Source organism: Pogona vitticeps, chromosome 3, assembly GCF_051106095.1.
Source record: "Pogona vitticeps strain Pit_001003342236 chromosome 3, PviZW2.1, whole genome shotgun sequence".
Classification (NCBI taxonomy): Eukaryota; Metazoa; Chordata; class Lepidosauria; order Squamata; family Agamidae; genus Pogona; species Pogona vitticeps.
In genome coordinates, this window is record NC_135785.1 from 47496905 (window position 1) to 47516104 (window position 19200).

Here is a 19200-nt window from a genome sequence, read left to right on the forward strand (position 1 = left end):
TATTACCAGAGTAGACCAATAGCTGTACATACAGTGTATTTAGGTGGAATGGCTAGAGGGGGAAATAAATGCAAGATGGACAGACATTGACCTTAATCTTAAGAGTGTTCCTTGAGCAGGCAGCCATTGGGATGTGGTAAGGACATGGTCAAAGCTTTGGTTTTCCCTGTAGTGATGTACGGAAGTGAGAGCTGGACCATAAAGAAAGCTTACCGGCAAAGAATTGATGCTTTTAAATTGTGGTGTTGGAGGAGGCTCTTGAGAGTCCCCTGGACTGCAAGGAAAACAAACCTATCCATTCTAAAGGAACTCAACCCTGAGTGCTCACTGGAAGGACAGATCCTGAAGCTGAGGCTCCAATACTTTGGCCATCTCATGAGAAGAGAAGACTCCTTGGAAAAGATCTTGATGTTAGGAAAGTGTGAAGGCAAGAGGAGAAGGGGACGACAGAGGACGAGATGGTTGGACAGTGTCATCGAAGCGACCAACATGAATTTAACCCAACTCCGGGAGGCAGTGGAAGACAGGAAGGCCTGGCGTGCTCTGGTCCATGGGGTCACGAAGAGTCGCACACAACTTAATGACTAAACAACAACAAGGACATGGTAGGCTAGATAAGCAGATTCACACCGGCCAGTATCTGCTGCATGTGCTGTACACAGGGCTGCTCTGTAACTTGCTCTAGAACAGTGGTCCCCCGTCTTGGGTCCCCAGATGTTCATGGACTAGAAGATGTTCAACTTCCGGAACCCTTCACTGCTAGCTGTGCTGGCCAGGATTTCTGGCAGTTGCAGTCCCAAGGTTGGGAACCTCTGCTATAGAAACTTTAGATGCTTCAGAATGCTGTAACTTGCTTCCTATGCAGAATGGGGGACTGGGATCATCAGTGTCAATGCTTTTTATTCTGTATCAATTGTATTGAATTGAAGTATGTTTTAAAACCCAATTCAAGCTGCTAGTTTTCACCTTTTAAATCCTTCTCTTTTCTCCTGTTTCTTTACAGAGAATCCCTCGCTTCATGTACATACATGCATACACACCTTCCCTCTTGTTAAGATTTTCCAGGAAGGACTTTTCAGTAAATGATTTAAAAACAGCTGTATAATAGTCCCAGCAGGGGGTTTTGACTGTGTCTCCCAAGACATTCAAATGCATTTCATAGTGAAGTCTGTAAGTGTGCAGCGGGGGGGGGGGGGTGCCTTTTGAAGTCTGCTTTTCTGTTTTCAAAAAGCTCTCCAAAGACCTGAAAGTCTTCTGACAGTCAGTTGTGCAGTTAGGAGGTAACTTCAGATTCTGGCTTTAATAATCTTACTGAATACTGGTTCACTGGTTGGCAATGTGCATTATTTTATTTCAAAATATGGTAATCCAGTCCTATTGTTTTCAGGGAGTCCTCCTATGCATTATACTGGCTAGTAACCAGGATTCTACAAGTATTACCCCAAATGGCAACACAACCATGGTTGTTGTGATATATTTCCTGTTTGGTAATAGTGATATTTTAGTGCTTTGGAGGTTGTGGGAAATGACCTTGGATTTGTGGAAGATAAGCCAGAGGTAATATTTATATATAAAGATGCTATCTACAGTACCAAACTCTGGATATGTCTCATAATACCTTTCCTTTTCTTTGTCTCTCTTCATACCTGTCAGTGTGATGGAACAGTTCTGGATCTGAGCAACACTTCGTTGGAAGGCATTGCAGTCCTCAATATTCCCAGTATGTATGGAGGGTCCAATCTATGGGGAGAGACCAAGAAGCAACGCAGCCTTAACCGGATGAGCAAGAAAGCGCCTGAAAAGTTACAGTCCTCAGTGGTCACTGATGCCAAGGAGCTCAAGTTCTGTGTCCAAGGTGAGGATGCTTACTATTGCAATTGCAGTTGAGGGAGCAGATGGGAATTGATTCCCTTGTGCAGCTGCTGTTACCACAAAATGTTGCCCTCGAGGAACTTACTTCTGCCACTTTTCAAGAACCAAAATGTCCGATGTTTTATGGCTTTCTTACAACATAGGTAGCAGCCTACTTCCTCAGTGAAAGTGCTGAGTATCTATGCAGAAGGGTAGAGCTTTGCTATCTGCAAGCTGAAGTGATCCATTGAGAAGTAACAATAACAGGAGTATAGGTCACCTTCAATTTCTGGAAAGCTATGGTCATGAACTCCGTATACATCCAAACAGGAGACACTTTCGTAATGCAAAGCCACACTGCAGAAACCCACTAGCTCACAGGCCAACCTTTTCTGGCAGCTTACATCAGATGAATGAGCCCTTTGTGTTATGGCTGATCATGTTAAAGTCATTGATGATGTTCCTGATGATGAAGAAGAAACCAAGCAGGTCTTAATATTTGTTCGTCGTCGTTTAGTCATGTCTGACTCTTCGTGACCCCATGGACCAGAGCACGCCAGGCCCTCCTATCTTCCACTGCCTCCCGTAGTTGTGTCAATTTCATGTTGGTTGCTTCGATGACACTGTCCAACCATCTCATCCTCTGTTGTCCCCTTCTCCTCTTGCCGTCACACTTTCCTAACATCAAGGTCTTTTCCAGAGAGTCTTCTCTTCTCATGAGATGGCCAAAGTACTGGAGCCTCAGCTTCAGGATCTGTCCTTCCAGTGAGCACTCAGGTTTGATTTCCTTTAGAATTGATAAGTTTGTTCTCCTTGCAGTCCAAGGGACTCTCAAGAGCCTCCTCCAGGACCACAATTCAAAGGCATCAATTCTTTGACGGTAAGCTTTCTTTATGGTCCAGCTCTCACTTCCATATGTTACTACAGGAAAATCCAAAGCTTTGATTATTCGGACTTTTGTTGGCAAGGTGATGTCTCTGCTTTTTAAGATGCTGTCAAGGTTTGTCATCACTTTCCTCCCAAGAAGCATGCATCTTTTAATTTTGTGGCTGCTCTCTCCATCTGCAGTGACCATGGAGCCCAAGAAAGTAAAATCTGTCACTGCCTCCATATCTTCCCCTTCTATTTCCCAGGAGGAGATGGGACCAGTGGCCATGATCTTACTTTTTTTGATGTTGAGTTTCAGAACGTTTTTTGCACTCTCCTCTTTCACCCTCATTACAAGGTTCCTTAATTCCTCTTCACTTTCTGCCATCAGAGTGGTATCATCTGCATATAGGTCTCTAGTTCCTCTCCCCCTTCGGAATCCAGCTTGTACTTCTGGGAGTTCTCGGTCCACATACTGCTGAAGCCTACCTTGTAGGATTTTGAGCATAACCTTCCTAGCATGTGAAATGAGTGCAATTGTACGATAGTTGGAGCATTCTTTGGCACTGCCCTTCTTTGGGATTGGGATGTAGACCGATCTTTTCCAGTCCTCTGGCCACTGTTGAGTTTTCCAAACTTGCTGGCATATTGAATGTAGCACCTTAACAGCATCATCTTTTAAGATATTAAATAGTTCAACTGGAATGCCATCACCTCCACTGGCCTTGTTGTTAGCCAGGCTTTCTAAGGCCCTCTTGACTTCACTCTCCAGGATGTCTGGCTCAAGGTCAGCAACTACATTGTCTGGGTTGTCCGGGATATCCAAATCTTTCTGATATAATTCCTCTGTGTATTCTTGCCACCTCTTCTTGATGTCTTCTGCTTCTGTTAGGTCCATCCCATTATTGGCCTTTATCATATCCATCTTTGCACAAAATGTTCCTCTAATATCTCCAGTTTTCCTGAACAGATCTCTGGTTTTTCCTTTTCTGTTATTTTCCTCTATTTCTTTGCATTGTTCATTTAAGAAGGCCCTCTTGTCTCTCCCTGCTATTCTTTGGAAGTCTGCATTCAATTTTCTGTAACTTTCCCTATCTCCCTTGCATTTTGTTTCCCTTCTCCTCTCTGCTATTTTTAAGGCCTCGTTGGACAGCCACTTTGCTTTTTTGCATTTTTTTTTCATTTGGGATGGTTTTTGTTGCTGCCTCCTGTACAATGTTATGAGCCTCTATCCAAAGTTCTTCAGGCACTCTGTCCACCAGACCTAGTTCCTTAAATCTGTTCTTCACTTCCACTGTGTATTCATAAGGGATTTGGTTTAGATTATACCTGAGTAGCCCAGTGGTTTTTCCTACTCTCTTCAGTTTAAGTTTAAGTTTTGCTATGAAAAACTGATGATCCAAGCCGAAATCAGCTCCAGGTCTTGTTTTTGCTGACTGTATAGAGCTTCTCCATCTTTGGCTGCAGAGAATATAATCAATCTGATTTCGATATTGCACATCTGGAGATTTCCATGTATAGAGTCACCTCTTGTATTGTTGGAAAAGAATGTTTGTGATGACCAGCTTGTTCACTGGGACAGTGCCTCCACTTTTAAGAGCTGAATGGTGTATAGAAACCCATTGTCTAAATTTTGCTGTGAAGATACATATGTGAGGATTTTTTTTCCAGCTGGTGAACAACTCCTATGTTGGAAGTAAGCAATGCTTCCATTTTAATGAGCTGCCTAGAAGCAAGGAATAAGTTTCTTTTCTTCAGATACAGATTAGAACGTCTGGTTTTGAATTAATGTTATATTCACTAGCTGAAATTCTTCTCTTGCAAAATGTAACCCAGCTTGTGCTATCTGGTGATCACATTACTAGGGAAGCTACTACAAAGAAAAAGTGAAAAAGAGCACCTCCCTGTGAAGTTGGTCACAGTGAAAGCAGGTGGCAAGGTGGTAGGTAAAATCCCAAATGACAGGGTAGTAAACAGGCATTTTGTTTTGTTTCCCAGAGCTCATTAGTGGGACATGAGCCATTAACACAAGAGTTCCCAATGATTCCAGGTGTCTGCTTTGCATACCTTATCAAGACAAGGGCCCTAATCCTGTTGGTAGTCTCAACTAAAGTAGATCCATTGAATCAATCGTATTTACAGAAGTGTCAACTTGTTGTTCAACCATAAGCCTTCGAGAACACATTACTGTTCAACAGTTGATAAAATGAGTATGCTGTTGTTAGGACTATTCATAGAATTTTGGCCAAGCTCTGAAAAGAATTGCCTGTGTTCAGTAGAACCCAAACCACATGCAGTGTTAGCATGTCAAATGCACATCTGGTCTGCTAAAGCTCAAACGTAGAGTGGGAAGTGATGAAGGTGTGGCTTAAATTGACAAACAGGTGAGCAGCTGAGGCAAATGTCAATGCTTCCAACCATTCTTATACCCACTTTTACCTTCCACAAAGATCTGATACTTCAGCCTAATGGGAAGGAATAGCTGGGAAAGAAGCTGCAGCAGTAAAGCCAATGTTTGGGAGGGACTTTGGTCAACTTAATGTATTAATCGTAGGCACTTTCCGATGCAGGATGTGCATGCATATGCAAAATGTTGAGATGAGCTTCACTCATCACCTCAGTGCTAACAATACAGATTGTTTAGTATTTTCCAATTTAGACATTTTTATAGATGCATATTTCTAGACAAAGGTCAAACACCAGTTGCTTGGAATCTAGATTTTCTGCTAGTGTTCATGCTTACCTCTTTGCTGGATCTTGTGAACATGGGCACAGCACACCATGACAATTAGCTAACCCTCCCAGTGGCACTGATGCAGCATCCCAAAACTCATAATTAACATATCCAGCTAATCTCTTAATGCTTCCGGCACTGCTGGTTTCCAGCTGCAACCCAGAAGAAATGGCACCTGCTTCTCCTCTGGACAGCAAGCCCAGGGAAGGGCAATTATGCACAGTATTTTCAGCCATCGTTCATCAGCTTCTTGTATTTTTTTTCTATATAATGACTTCCAGAAACATTATAATTGTAGTATGTCTACATTTCTGCTGAAGAAATAATCATGAATACCTAGACTTTTATTTGTATGATTCATCTCAACCAGTTTGTCCTATAAGAAACCTGTTGGCAGTGTACTTGTTTGTTGTTTGTGGTGCTCTGTGCCACAGCACTCTGGATTGTCTGTTTAGCCATGGGTGGGATGGTAGGTGGATGAGAGATGGATGGATGGACAGGCAGCCTTTGGGCTGAGGCTTGCAATATGACGCTCCTGGAATCCCTTCCATTGCCATCATGCTGTACTGTTTTCAGCCATGTTTCCTGATTATCAGGCTGAATGCACTGACTGCAGAGTCAAGGTTTTAGTTACACATGTCACACTCTAAATCCACAGTCTGTTGTAGGACAGTTGTTTTCAAGTACTGTATTGTATTCCACCTGAGTTTTGTTAGAGACTGCATGTTTACACCTCCCACTATACATGCTGGTCTCCTACGCATCTGATACTTTCCAGAAAATGAAACTTGTAAGTGAATTAAATGTTAACAGAGTTTAATGAGACTGGCCCAGCAGGCCAGGACAGGGCTGCTGGAAACTCAAGGTAGGCTCTGTGTAGTGAAGTAGACTTTGACTCATGGATCACACAGCTAGTTTCTCTGAAATGCTCTTTTGATGAGAGTGCCTGGCAGAAAATAAGACAGAGACCTATCTATATCCGTGTGGGAGAAAGCGGAAAGCATTGAAAAGGAGCTTGGCATAGAAGGCGTTACTTGAGCATAGCAGAATGACTAATTAAGAGGATGGTTTAGTACAGCTACAGGCTACAACACAAGCAGGAGAAAGGAAATTGCAGAGGTGGTGGTAAAACAGTGGCTCACTCGGTTTCCCTCCCCCTCTGTCTTTCTTTCCCTCCCTCCCTCCCTCCTGAGTATTCCCTCCCTCCCTCTCTGTCTCTTCCTCCTTCCCTCTCTCCCAAATATTTAAAAGATCTTCTGAGTAGTAAGGCATGAGACAGAATCAGAGGTGACAGGGTCTTCAGACATTTGCAGTGCAAACTTAAAAACAAATTTTCCAACATCATTCTAATCTGATTGGCATATTGTACAATGACATCTCTTCCCCCCCCCCCAAATGAGTCTTCAAGTTATGGAGGCAGTGCCTGAAATCAAGCAGTGCTTGACAATGAAGATCTGTAGGCCACATCCAAACTCTTGAAATTTTATTTCCTATAAAATTCCTTTTCTATGCTGAGCTATTTTATTAGTTATATTTATATTTATCAGTGAACTTTAGATGGTGTACAGAGTTCATCAACTCACAATTTAATTCTCACCACCATCATGTGAGGCTGTTTAGACTAGGAGAGTATGGCTGGCCCAAGACCATGGAATGGGGTTCACAGCTCAATGGGGGCTTGAATGAGGTCTCCCAAATCTCATCCAAAACCCAAGTTATTACACCACACTGGGGACGTGACCAGTTCTCATCAAAGTACTCATGAGACAGACTGTCTTGTCTTGATGTGTTGGGACAACCTGTGATGAAATTACTATCCCCAATGAAAATTCTCTTCCCTGGCTTAAAATCAAGACAAAGAAAACTATTTTCACTGATGTTTCAGCAAAACGTCTTTGAGCAAAACTAGCATCTTTTTCTTTGCACAGCGACGTACACATACCTAGGAAGCAGGTATGTGTACGCTGTGAAGTACGCATACCTGTACTTCATAGCGAAGTATGACACAAAAGACACATGTGCTTCTTATAATTTTTCAAACGTCCATGCAAGAAAAAAGCAGCTGGCACAATTCTTCACAATTTGCACAAATATTGTACAAAATAAAATGCCTCGTAGACTTGGTGGGGAGAATGCCAATTAACTCTTCTTGTGCATAAGAATGAAACAAATGAAGATCAGAGCCCTTCGCCACTCTAGCATTCCCCTCTTCCTTTACTGCTAAATTGCTTGCTTCCCAAATGAGCTGGCATTTAGCAGCAATGTGAAGTTGCATGCTGTCTTTCTGTTGCCTGCATTAGAATCCTACTCAGTCATTAAGGAAGCATATTGAGCTACACTCATTGAAGCAATATCAGGCAAAAACAAAAGAAAAAATTTAAAAAACCTTGTGACATTTTAAAGACTAACAGCTATATTTTAATGTGAGCTCATATACTCAAAGAAGTAGAACTTGTCCACGAAAGCTCACATTAAAATATAGCAATTAGTCTTTAATGTGTCACAACATCTTTATATTCTTTATTTTTTATTATTATTATTATATTTTTTAATAAAATGCTAGTGCAGACTAACATGACTATCTCTTCTAAAACTACACATTGAAGCAAGTGTGCTAGCATTGCCCCATTTGGACACTGTGTTCAACATGAACATTGGACAGTCTGAAGATGGAGAGACTCCTCTCTCTGGATAATCATATGAGTCAGAACTCTTATTCAGAGAAATGAGGCTGGCCTGTGTAGAGAGGCTACCTGGTACAGCAACCTTAACTACTTCAGATGATCATATTTCCATTCTCAGTTTGATTATGCTTCCCTCAAGACATGTGAGGTTCCCATGTTTTCTTAATGACTGAATAGAATTAGAAAGTTACGGCTAACTAGCCTTACAGCTATATCAAGTGAAAGACAAAATGTGCAAGGTAAATATCTCAATATTTTAAGTGGCTGATCTTTGAAGCAGCTATTTCTGCTGTAGACACACATAAGGGGATTACTTTTGAAGCAGTCTTCAGTTACAAAATGAAAATGGTTTAACCATGTGACTTTACATGATCTACAAACAATCTGATCTTCAAATCCCTTTGTCAGTTGTACAAGTAACAAGTTAACAGCTGAACTTTTTGAAGTTTGAGTTGAAGCTCCTCTGAGCCACAACCTAATTGCATTCCTTGTCTCTTGAGATCAGGACACCCCCCCCTCTCTCTCTCTCTCTCTCTCTCTCTCTCTCACACACACACACACACACACACACACACACACACACACACACACACACACACAGACACACACACTACACACACGGGTGTGAGAAAAACACTCTGGCACCAAGTTTTAGAGTCTGTGTCATGTTTCAGAGATGGAACATTTGTTGACTGAAGTCCCCAAAGCAAAGGAGGAAAACTAAGGCTGAGGGATACTTTGAGGCCACCAATGCTGGTTTCTGAAGGCTTTTCAACCAGGCTTGGCTTTGGGAAATTTTAAAATACTGGTTTGGGGCAATACAGAAGGGAAATGACTAAATGGAACTGACTGCAGCTCTAGGGCTGCAGGTGCACTCTTGGCATCAACAAATGGCTGGGCGTGAAAGAAGCAAACACTGGTCTGCTTTCACATACAGTTTATTTTTCCTTTTCTACTATTCATTGTTAAGTTGCAACACCTTTTCTCTGCATACAGCAAAAGGGACCACACATATACACAGCTCAGCAATGAGACCTGCCACACAAAAAAACATCCTCCAAAAAGGGACAGGGGAAGGTCTAGCCATATATCACATGCACCGTTTTCACTTGAAACAGTGTAAAATTATTTCCATATATATCCCATCTCTCCTTTAGTGAGCTTAAAATGGAATGTAGATTAACCTTCTCCCAACAGTTTATTTTCACAATAGCCCTCATCAGATTAGTATTTATTTTTATTTATTTATTTCATTTATACCACGCCTATCTAGTCAATTGTGACCACTTTAGGCGGCTATGACCTGTCCAAAGTTACCCAATGAATTTCATGACCAAGTAGAAATTTGAACTCACATCTCGAGTCATACCTCAGCCCTCTCTAGTCAATACTGGATTTCCCTGAATTTATCTCATTGAAGTATCTCTGAAAATGAATTAAAATTGATCATGAGTAGTACTGAATGCACAACTTGGATAACCATATGGCCTGTATTACAAAGACCTCTATCTGAGGAAGATGGCTGGATAACTCAGTGAGTTAAGTATTTGGTTGCGGAACCAGAGGATGGGAGTTCAATTCTTCTTTGTGGGTCCCAGAAGAGGAGCCATCTTGTGTAATCCTTGGCAAGCTGAACAGAATGCCCCTAGAAGCAGGGACTGGTAAGCCACTTCTGAGTATTCTATACCAAGAAAGCCCTGGAAAAGGGCATAAGTCAGAATTGACTTGGCAGCACATAATTAACTACTGTAATTATTGCTATCTGATTGACAGTACTGTGTTTCAAGGTACCACTAGCCCTCCAGACATTTTGAACAGTATTTCTCACATTCCCTTATCACAGGCCATGCTGGCCTTTTAGGAGTTCAGACACCTGAAGGACCAAAGATTCCCCAGCGATTTGGCAGCAGCGGGGAGATGTCCTCTATTTGAATAATTGTCTAGCCCAAGTCCATTTTAAAGATACTGTAAAGTGAGAACACACTTCAGGCTGCCCATCAACAGTTAGGACCTCAAGAGCAGACTGAGTCACTTAACCATCTTGTTTCCCATGAGGTAAAAATATCTTGTATTTCTATTTAAATATTAACAGTTTTCTAAATATTCATCTATGCAGATGAATTAGCACATACAAATTTTAAGCAATTTCTGTTTTTCTGAGAAGCATTTGTTCTTTTTAAATAATTAGTTATGTGGCTATTCTGTGCAGTTTAACTCCTCAAATCATTTCCCAGAAATTTTTATTTATCTCCCCACCCCCAAATTAGGTCACTTTTACTTGAATGGTGGCAACATGAATGTCACAGGTACTTATGGGCCTTGACACCAAGTGATCGACCCTCTTCCACAAAGTCTATGCCAATCTGTGGGACTAATACTGGTACTCAGACTTTTAGGGAAAGGCCCACAAGAGATTTTCCAACAAACACCCAAAGGTGACAGAGGAGGGTTCATATAGCAAAATATGGAGATCTGTCTGGTCTGTCTGTTTTCTGTTCTTGTTTCATCTTGAAAATCCAGCTGTAATGTGGCATATCAGTTGCTGATTCAGGTCATGTTAGTTGAGTTGGCACAATATTATTACATCTACACCCTATAATTTTTTCCTGTGGAAGTAAAGGAAGTATATTTATGATTCTACATTCAAGCACTCTACATTCAGCTTCAACATGGACCACATCAGGAATCATGGCCTGGACAGCCAAGACTTTCTGTTCTGATTTGACATCTTCTGTCGAAATCAGAGATACTGTACATGGGATCCTTTCTAAATAGCAATATCAGCATAGAACCTGAGAGCTTCTGTGTACAAAAAGTGAAGCTGACAAAGGGGTGTTCTAGACTTTGCCTTTTCTGGATTTCTTCAGCTTCTCCATGCGTTCTCTCGGTTCATCCTCTCATTCTGTTTTATGCTTACAAAATTCAAAGCCTATACTATTTTTTTTAGTTTTACTAACATGTTTGCCTATCTCTCCTTAGACCTCAGTGATCAACTTCTTGAAGTTGTGGGTCTTGAAGGAGCTATGGAGATGGGACAGATCTATACTGGACTGAAAAGTGCTGGCAAGAGGCTGGCCCAGTGTTCTTCTGTCACTATCAGGTACCTACCATCATGGGTGTTTCTGACATCTCTTTTTTCATGGTATTTCACATCTCTTCTTCAGCAATGTACTCAAATGTTTCTTTTTTTCTCATTTATGACACAATGGGGGGAAAAAGCATACAAAGCCCATGAAATGCAGCATCTTGCATTTTAGAAAAATGTATTAAATTTATGTTGGAAGAAGGAACCCAACACTTTCTCAACAAGGAGAAACTTCAGAAGGTGATAAAATATTTTCCTTCCAAAGATGCAGAGCTGCTAAAACCTCGTAAATTGATTTAACCTCTTAAGGAATCTCTGCTTCTACTCGTGGCCTCATTATAGTATCTGTTTGATCCTACATCCTTGGGCAGATGAAAGGAGATGGATAAGTGAACTAAAGGGCAAACCTCAGGATGGGAACAGGTGGCTCAGGAGAAAGTGGGCACCCATGTTACTTGGGTAACTGAGAGTGAAAAGAAAAGAAATACGTTTTCTCCTGACAAGAATTGGGATTATATCCTGATTGCGAACAAGGGATTACTGATTTGGAATGAGGAACAGGAATAAGATATAGACTGGGCAGCCATATATAAGAAAAAGGAAAACAGAAATAATCATACTCCTACTTGTAGGTCAGCTATATCCAAGAATGAAATTATATGTGATGCTTAGTCATTTGTAGTTTCTCTCTAGTGTTCTTATAAAATGCAAGGGCTGCAATCTAAAGAGATTATATGGTTTCCCACCTTTCCTCCTCCAGCTGCATTTTGCCCTGCAAAGAACAAGGACTGAAACAATGCATTTGAAAATAAGCAAGAGGGGTCAGAAACACGAAAGCATGTTTAGATGTGAACAACAAGCCCAGATGCACATCAAGAGCATCCTGATCCATTATAAATGTAGATTCGTTACATATGAATTGCAAGCAAAAAAAAATTATCAGCATTTTGGGAACTACATGGGGCCCAGTGTTCAGAGGAAAGCAGGATAGAAATGAAATAAGTAGTAAATAAATAGATCCTACATAAGAATATAACAACCACAAACTGCATCTGTGCTCATTGCAGTTGTGTGTATGTGTATTAAATAAATGATAGTAAAGTGATGGATCTGACATATATAAATTGACTGTGAGTCTTGAACACCTCAAGAGGTTGTTCACTGATTACCTCTCATTTTAAGTTCCCTAAAAATCCTACTAACCTTTTACAGTATAGGACTGGATTATATTGCATATTGAATTGCTGACAAGATACCATTGTATGCTGCCTTTGCCCACTATGTTCTTGTTAACTTTTACACAATGTCTCGTTTGTGGATTTTAGGACGTCCAGGTTGTTACCTATGCAGGTAGATGGAGAGCCTTGGATGCAGCCACCTTGCACAGTGAGTAGCTGAATCTCACAAAAACAATCTGGGATCTATGAATTGAGGTACACTTATCAGTGCCAGAGGCTATGGGAGCTGCAGGTGGGATTCAAACCTCTCTGTGATGGAAAGAGAAAAGGCTAAATTATATTCCAAATGGAAACAAAGACATAAAGCAGCTCTAGTGCCCCACCAAAGAACGCTCTCATATTTTTAGAAAGAGCTACGCTACTCCTATTTGCTTTGATGTCATATAGTCAAACCCTTTCATGGCACTGACAGCCACATTTGTATTCCTAATGGAAAAATCAAAGAAAAGTTAAAGGAAGAGAAAGCTATGGTACTTGTACATCACTGTAGCATTATGGAAATTATTGCAGACTGTTGGCCCATATATTGTTTTCTCAGTTGTATCCAAGCTGCTATCTGCCATCTGAAGATCAAAGGAAGGTGCATTAGACATGTTAGAAAATCAGTAAGGGACACAAATTGCCCCCTCTTATTTGCAAATGAATAGAATGGGATGTTAACAAAGAAGCATTTCAGTTGGAAATAAAAGTCTAAATTGAATTGTTAGTTCTAGCTAAAGAAGACTAAATATGAACTGGATATGTCAACAGATACGTATAAGTGTATTAATTCAATAAGTCTACTCTGTTTGGGACTAACAATTGGATATAGGTCAAAGAATTTCAGATTCTTGTGCAGAAACACATCTGTGATCAGGAATATTCTTCTTCTTAGTAATTTAGATGCTTCCATAATATTTATCTGATCTTAGAATGAATTATTTTAATCAATTAATGTTTTAATTTTTGCTACAGTGAGGGCCAATGTAATTAGAATGGTGACTTAATTTAATTAGATTTATATTGATTTCAAATTAAAAGTTAAAAATTATATTTAAAGGCATTTTAATTAATGAGGCGTAGAAAAGGTCTGGGCAGCTGAGATTAATAAAAGGATGAGCTGATCATGATAACAACAGTAGCAGTGGTGAGGGCATTAAGTGAGGAGTGTGTGAGTGAAGGTGTGGAAGAGAAAGCAAGGACACTGGTTTAATTGGCTGGGCTCGCGCAGCTCCACAACACCTTCCCCCTCCCAAACAGAACCAAGGAGGTGTAAAAATATTTTCTTAGAGTGCATACTCGGATTTCATTTTGCTTCAGGAGATGTTGTGCTATGACTGTCAATATTAATTCAAGGGTTGGGAGGACCTGAGAGAAGAGAAATGCATAGGCTTGTGTTGGCTGTTCTGAGATTCGGGGGGATGGGGTAGGGATCAGTTCCAAGAAGCTAAGATTTTTAAGCAATATAAAGGTGATGGGTGGAAAAGTGGAAACAGGTATATAACTCATAGAAAAAGTTTAATTAAACAGGTTTATAGATCCATTGTTTATGGAAGCCTTCTCCATCTTAGCACTTTATAGATCTCAGAGACTATAAATCCAAATATCCATATCCAGCAATTGAATGGTGTGATTTGTAATCCAAAGAATCTGGAAAGTGCCAGGCTGGAGAAGCCAATGTATAAAAAACCAGAAATGATTTTTTTTTTTTAAAGGCACTGAGCAGAGTGTAGTAGTCTAGAGAAGTAGTCTATCTTTGGATAAGTGGGCACAAATAGAGCAGATCAGAATGTTTGTTTGACTTTAGGGCAACAGCAGGGCAGAACAAAGGGTCTTTGGCCTTCTTTGGAAGGAAGGAATACATCTACAGTATGTTTGTGTGTGTTTTTGCCACCAAGTTGGAACCAGCTTAGAGCAACCCTAATAGGACTTTCAAGGTAAGCAAGATATTTAAGGAGTGGTTTTACCAGTTCCACTCCCCTAGTGAGTTTTCATGGCCAAGCAGAGATAAATGGGGTTTAAAAATTTAAAAGCAGTTTAAAAGCAGCTCAGTGATTTGAACTGAGGAAAGGGAAAATCAAAAGTATGCGCAGCATTGGTAGATTGAGCTGCTGCTGTCAAAGAGGAAGGAGGTGACAATTCAGCTTTCCAATAAAGTCCAAGATCAGGGCCATGACTAGGATGGGGCAACTGGAGCCTTGCCCCTGGACACTAAATTTAGACAATACAGCATCTGTTCCTGTCCCATCCTCTGGTCTCATGCATTGCCATGATGTAAGGCCCTGATCCTGGGGCTGGATGGTAAAGGCATAAAATGACATAGAACAACAGTCTTCAAGAAAAGTTTGCTGGTCAAAGGTGCTAAACAATGAGTTAAGCAAGTAGAAAACTAATGGAACTGCACCCACTTCCCCTCAAAAACTCATCTGGTGGAGGAAGAGGAGGAAGACGGTGGCTTCAAGCAAAACACAGACTGATAGCAAAAGTAACTGTGGTGACACCACCCACTGCACACCACTGCAGAAAAGACAGAGCAATCATTGCCCAAGGAGGGCCTTATTCTGAGCTTAGAGATGGGGGTATTCATATTTAAATATGAATATACTGCCACAGGAGTCGATAACGAGGGTCCACCCCCCTGGAGCCAGACCAACCACTCACCATTCCACCACTGCCATGGGCTCCGCACTCCCTACCTATAGCTCCAGAGCTCACAGTGGATTAACCACTCCTGGCAGGAGGCGGGATGATGATCCACTCCTGGCAGAAGGCAGGCTAATCCACTGCGAGCTCCAGAGTGACAGGGAGGGAGCACAGAGCCCACAGCAGCGGTGGAAGGGTGAATAGATGGTCTGGCCCCAGGCAGCTGGACCCTCATTATCTGCACCTGTGGGGGGATATTCATATACGAGTACGAATACCCCCATCTCTGTTTCCAAGCTCTAAATAAAATATTACACGATTAGACTAAGAGTATATGTTTAATTGTGGAAGAATGGTTGTTGTATGAACTTTGAGTGGATAATTCACAATACAGCGGCGCCTCATTTAGCGATGTTAATTCGTTCCGAGAAAATTGCTGCTAAGTGATTTCATTGCTAAGCGAAACGCGGTTTCCCATTGAAATGCACTGAAAACCGGATAATCCGTTCCAATAGGAATAAATTGCCATCCTTAAGCGAAAATTGCCATAGGAAACATCGCTAAGTGAAACGCGGTTCCACAATTGAAATGCACTGAAACCTATTCAATGCATCTCAATGGGGGGGAGGGGAAATACAACAACAAATTAAAAAAAGAGTCAGAACAAAGTCAAATTTGGTTAACAAAGGGTTTATTAAGTGCACTTTATGATTTCAAACATTTTAAACAGTAAACTTTAACTTTATAAATAACAGAAAAACATTTAAAAAACAGCAAACATGAGGCTGTTTAAACCATTGTTAAGCGAAACAGGGGACCCAAAATTTAATCGCTATGTGAAGCATGGTCCCAACCATCGCTAAGCGAAAATCACCCATAGGGATCATTGCTAAACGAAGCGCAAAAACACTCCGAAAAAGTCATTGCTAAGGCACCACTGTATTTACAGAGTTAAGATCTATCTTTGTTCAGGCCCCAGATGTTTTCTTCTTTCTACTTGCATCAGTGACACAACTATCATTCCCTGCTGGTCTTGAGGCAGGAAAGCTTTTTTAATGAAGATCTAGAAGCAAACAAATAACATAGTAGACCCAGACAAAGAGTGGGTCAGAAGGCTGGGTGAGGATTCCTGGGAGACAGCTATCCAGTTGTCTCGTGTGCTCCCAGATGCATCTGGTGGGGCCACTGCGAGATACAGGGAGCTGGACTAGGTGGGCCCTTGGCCTGATCTTATGGCCTTAATGTCTTTTATTCAGACACAGACTGGTTTGGAAAGGGCTTCAGCAAATGCCTGTTATCAACACAATATTTTCCCGGGGCATCTTTAAAACAAATAACTTCATGTTTAGTTTAATCTTTGACATGATTAATTAAAAACCTTACACACTAATATTAATCTAAACTAAAATAGGTTTTGTCATCCTCTAATAAAAGTCCTAGATAACTAGGCCTTTTGTACTTGAAGAGAGGAACTAAGGATACAGGAACTAAGGATTCCGCCCACAATATAGCATTGGTTATAACAGAACTTGGTGATTGTACAAAAACCTTCCCCAAAGCAGTTATGCTTAGGAGCATCCAATGCTTTGGTTTATAGAATCATAGAATAATTGATTTGGAAGAGGCCTATAGGACAATCAAGTTGAACCTCCTGCTCTTTGCAGGAATCCAAATCAAAACAGATCTGACAGATTACTGTCCATTTTCAGCATTCTGTGTGATGTAAGACACCACTTCCTTTGAGTTGCCTTCAGCAAATGTGACAAATGACTGGCCAGACAACTAATGCCAGATGTGGCTTTCTGAGGAGTATGGGGGGAGGCTGATTATGTCCTAATCCTTTGCTGCCTCCACTGCCACCTATAGGGCTGAGTGTCGGGACTATCTCAGTGTCATCACCCATTCAGAAGGGTATTCTAATTAGCAATCCTGCTGGTTTTTACACATAGAACTGGGTGAACCTGTCCCTTCTTTTCCTGAAGGTGTGAGGGTGGAACTCTAAGCAGGACTTTTCCTGGCTACACCTGAACACTAGAAAGGAAATCCCCTTTTTTCTCATTTATGGAAGAATGAGAGACCCCTAGTTTAAAAGGCACCATCCAAGTACTGGTACTCAGCAGGTAAACAGAAACCTTTCACCAACCCCAAAACTAACACTCAGTGTCTGGTTTTTGTGTCTGTTGTAATAAATTTAGAAATCTCCTGAGCACCTGGCAGAAAATTGTCAATATGAGAATCAATGTGAAGGCAGAAGAAAATTTTATTGAGCTACTGAGTTGCAACACTGGAAAAACAGAACTTTTACTCAACACAGGAGGTAGACCCTGGCACAGATCTTCTAGGCCCCCACTTTGTTGCCAAGCAATGTTACCCCACAAAACTGCCAGAGCTCCTGCATCCCATTCTTTGAGATTTCACAGCCATACCTGACAGCAGAGGGTGGGTCTTTATGATGTCACAGGGGCGGGGCGGGCAATTGCTGGAAAAGGGGCCAGAACTGGTTCTGGGCCAGCTGATTATGGAAAGGAGCATAACAGGAATCTGTGCAAAACTGAACTAGCAAGGTAATATGGCAAACCAGAAAGGAAGGGGGCTTTTTTTATGGATAGACAGGTGACAAAATGTGTCCAACTCCCACAACAATTATCATTTCTACTAGGGCTCTATCCTTCATTGGCCAGAATCCTAATGGGGATTTATGCCAATGTAAGCATAATGATAATAGTTAAGTATAATGGCCCTACTGTGGTTTGTAGAATGACAGACTATGACGCAGGTAGGCCTGGTTTCAAATCCCCACTCAGCCATGGAAACTCACAGGGGAGGGAGATGGTACTGGTAAGGCCACCCCTTAAGTATCTCACTTACCCTCCTTGAAAGTCCTATTAGCATCACTATCAATCAGTTGTGACTTGGCAACATATAACAACAGAGTATAATTATGTAAATTGCAGTAGTAAACTGCTGCTAATTAACATGTTGCTAGCATATAGGATGGAATATGTTTTAACTAACTAAACCCTGGTTACCTGCCAACTCACACAATCATCCTGTGAGCTGGATTGCAAATGACAACTTGTTAATTAGTGGGCAGATTACCACAGTATATCTTGAAGGGAGGTATAAAGGAATCCCAGCAGAGTAGCACAAATGTGTCTATGGCTGCAATCAGATCGAGGACCTAACTCATTACTTATTACTCTGCCCTCTCTATGAAAATCTCAGAGAAAGATTTTTGTCTCCCGTTATTCAGCTGTAGCCCAACTGTACTTCAATGGAAATAATAGTAAAACTACTCGCTGATACACAGCTGTATATTATGTACTCTGTTGCACAATTTGCTCTGGCAGCTAAGAAGCTGAAGCTTCGATTTGTTAAGGTTCATAATATTACATAAATGTTGAATATAGTGACTTTGATATTATACACTGTGCCACCATTCCCAGAACAGGTTTATTGACCCCTGGGGCATCCTTTTGTTTTAATCGTTTTTATGTAAGTCTGCCTTTGTAAAGGCCTATAGCCAGAAACGATAAAGGTACAATGTGTAATTAGAGACAATTCACAGCCTCAGTTTAACAACTACATGTAATCTCTCTTCCATGCTCCCTTCCCCTTCTCCCTGGCTCTTTAGTGCAAAGTGAAACACCTTTGTGCTGAGCCAGTGAACGCTGGCACTAGCTGGGACACACACATACCCTTCTAATTGTCAGTGGTAGAGAATGCTTGGAACATGTCCTTTACAATTAAGCTGGGCATCTGGTCTTCAGTCAGTCATTACTGGGGAAAACTGAAGTTGTGCTTATAAGAACCACTGGCTTTGTTTAGTCTACCTAGATTATACCTTCTGTATTGAAAGCCTGATCAATTACATATTAATCCTTGCCATTTCTACCACACTACCACCACCTCAGGCACATCTGCTGTCTTGTTTGTGTGGAACCTTTGCTGATTTGAAAGGTTCCACAATGATGAAGGTGGAAACTATAAGTGCTCTGAAAGAAATGCAAGGTCGTAGGAAGAGTACTGCCCACCCCTCCCAGCCTCTCACTCCTCATATCAATATTTCTCACTCTCTCTGTGATAACCTTGTGGTACCTCTGTGATAAGCTACCATTT

General features: G+C 41.2%; 1 protein-coding gene across 8 annotated transcripts in view; it reads left to right on the top strand.

Moving 5' to 3' along the window:
- The window catches only part of DGKG (diacylglycerol kinase gamma), a 203679-nt gene that overhangs the window by 177412 nt on the left and 7067 nt on the right, over positions 1-19200 (top strand). For all 8 annotated transcript variants that reach the window (XM_078389296.1, XM_020787345.3, XM_078389298.1 and 5 more), the window contains 3 exons: positions 1654-1855; positions 11116-11236; positions 12547-12607. In XM_078389296.1, coding sequence (XP_078245422.1) covers positions 1654-1855; positions 11116-11236; positions 12547-12607 — 384 coding nt within the window. The remainder of the gene's footprint in view (positions 1-1653; positions 1856-11115; positions 11237-12546; positions 12608-19200) is intronic.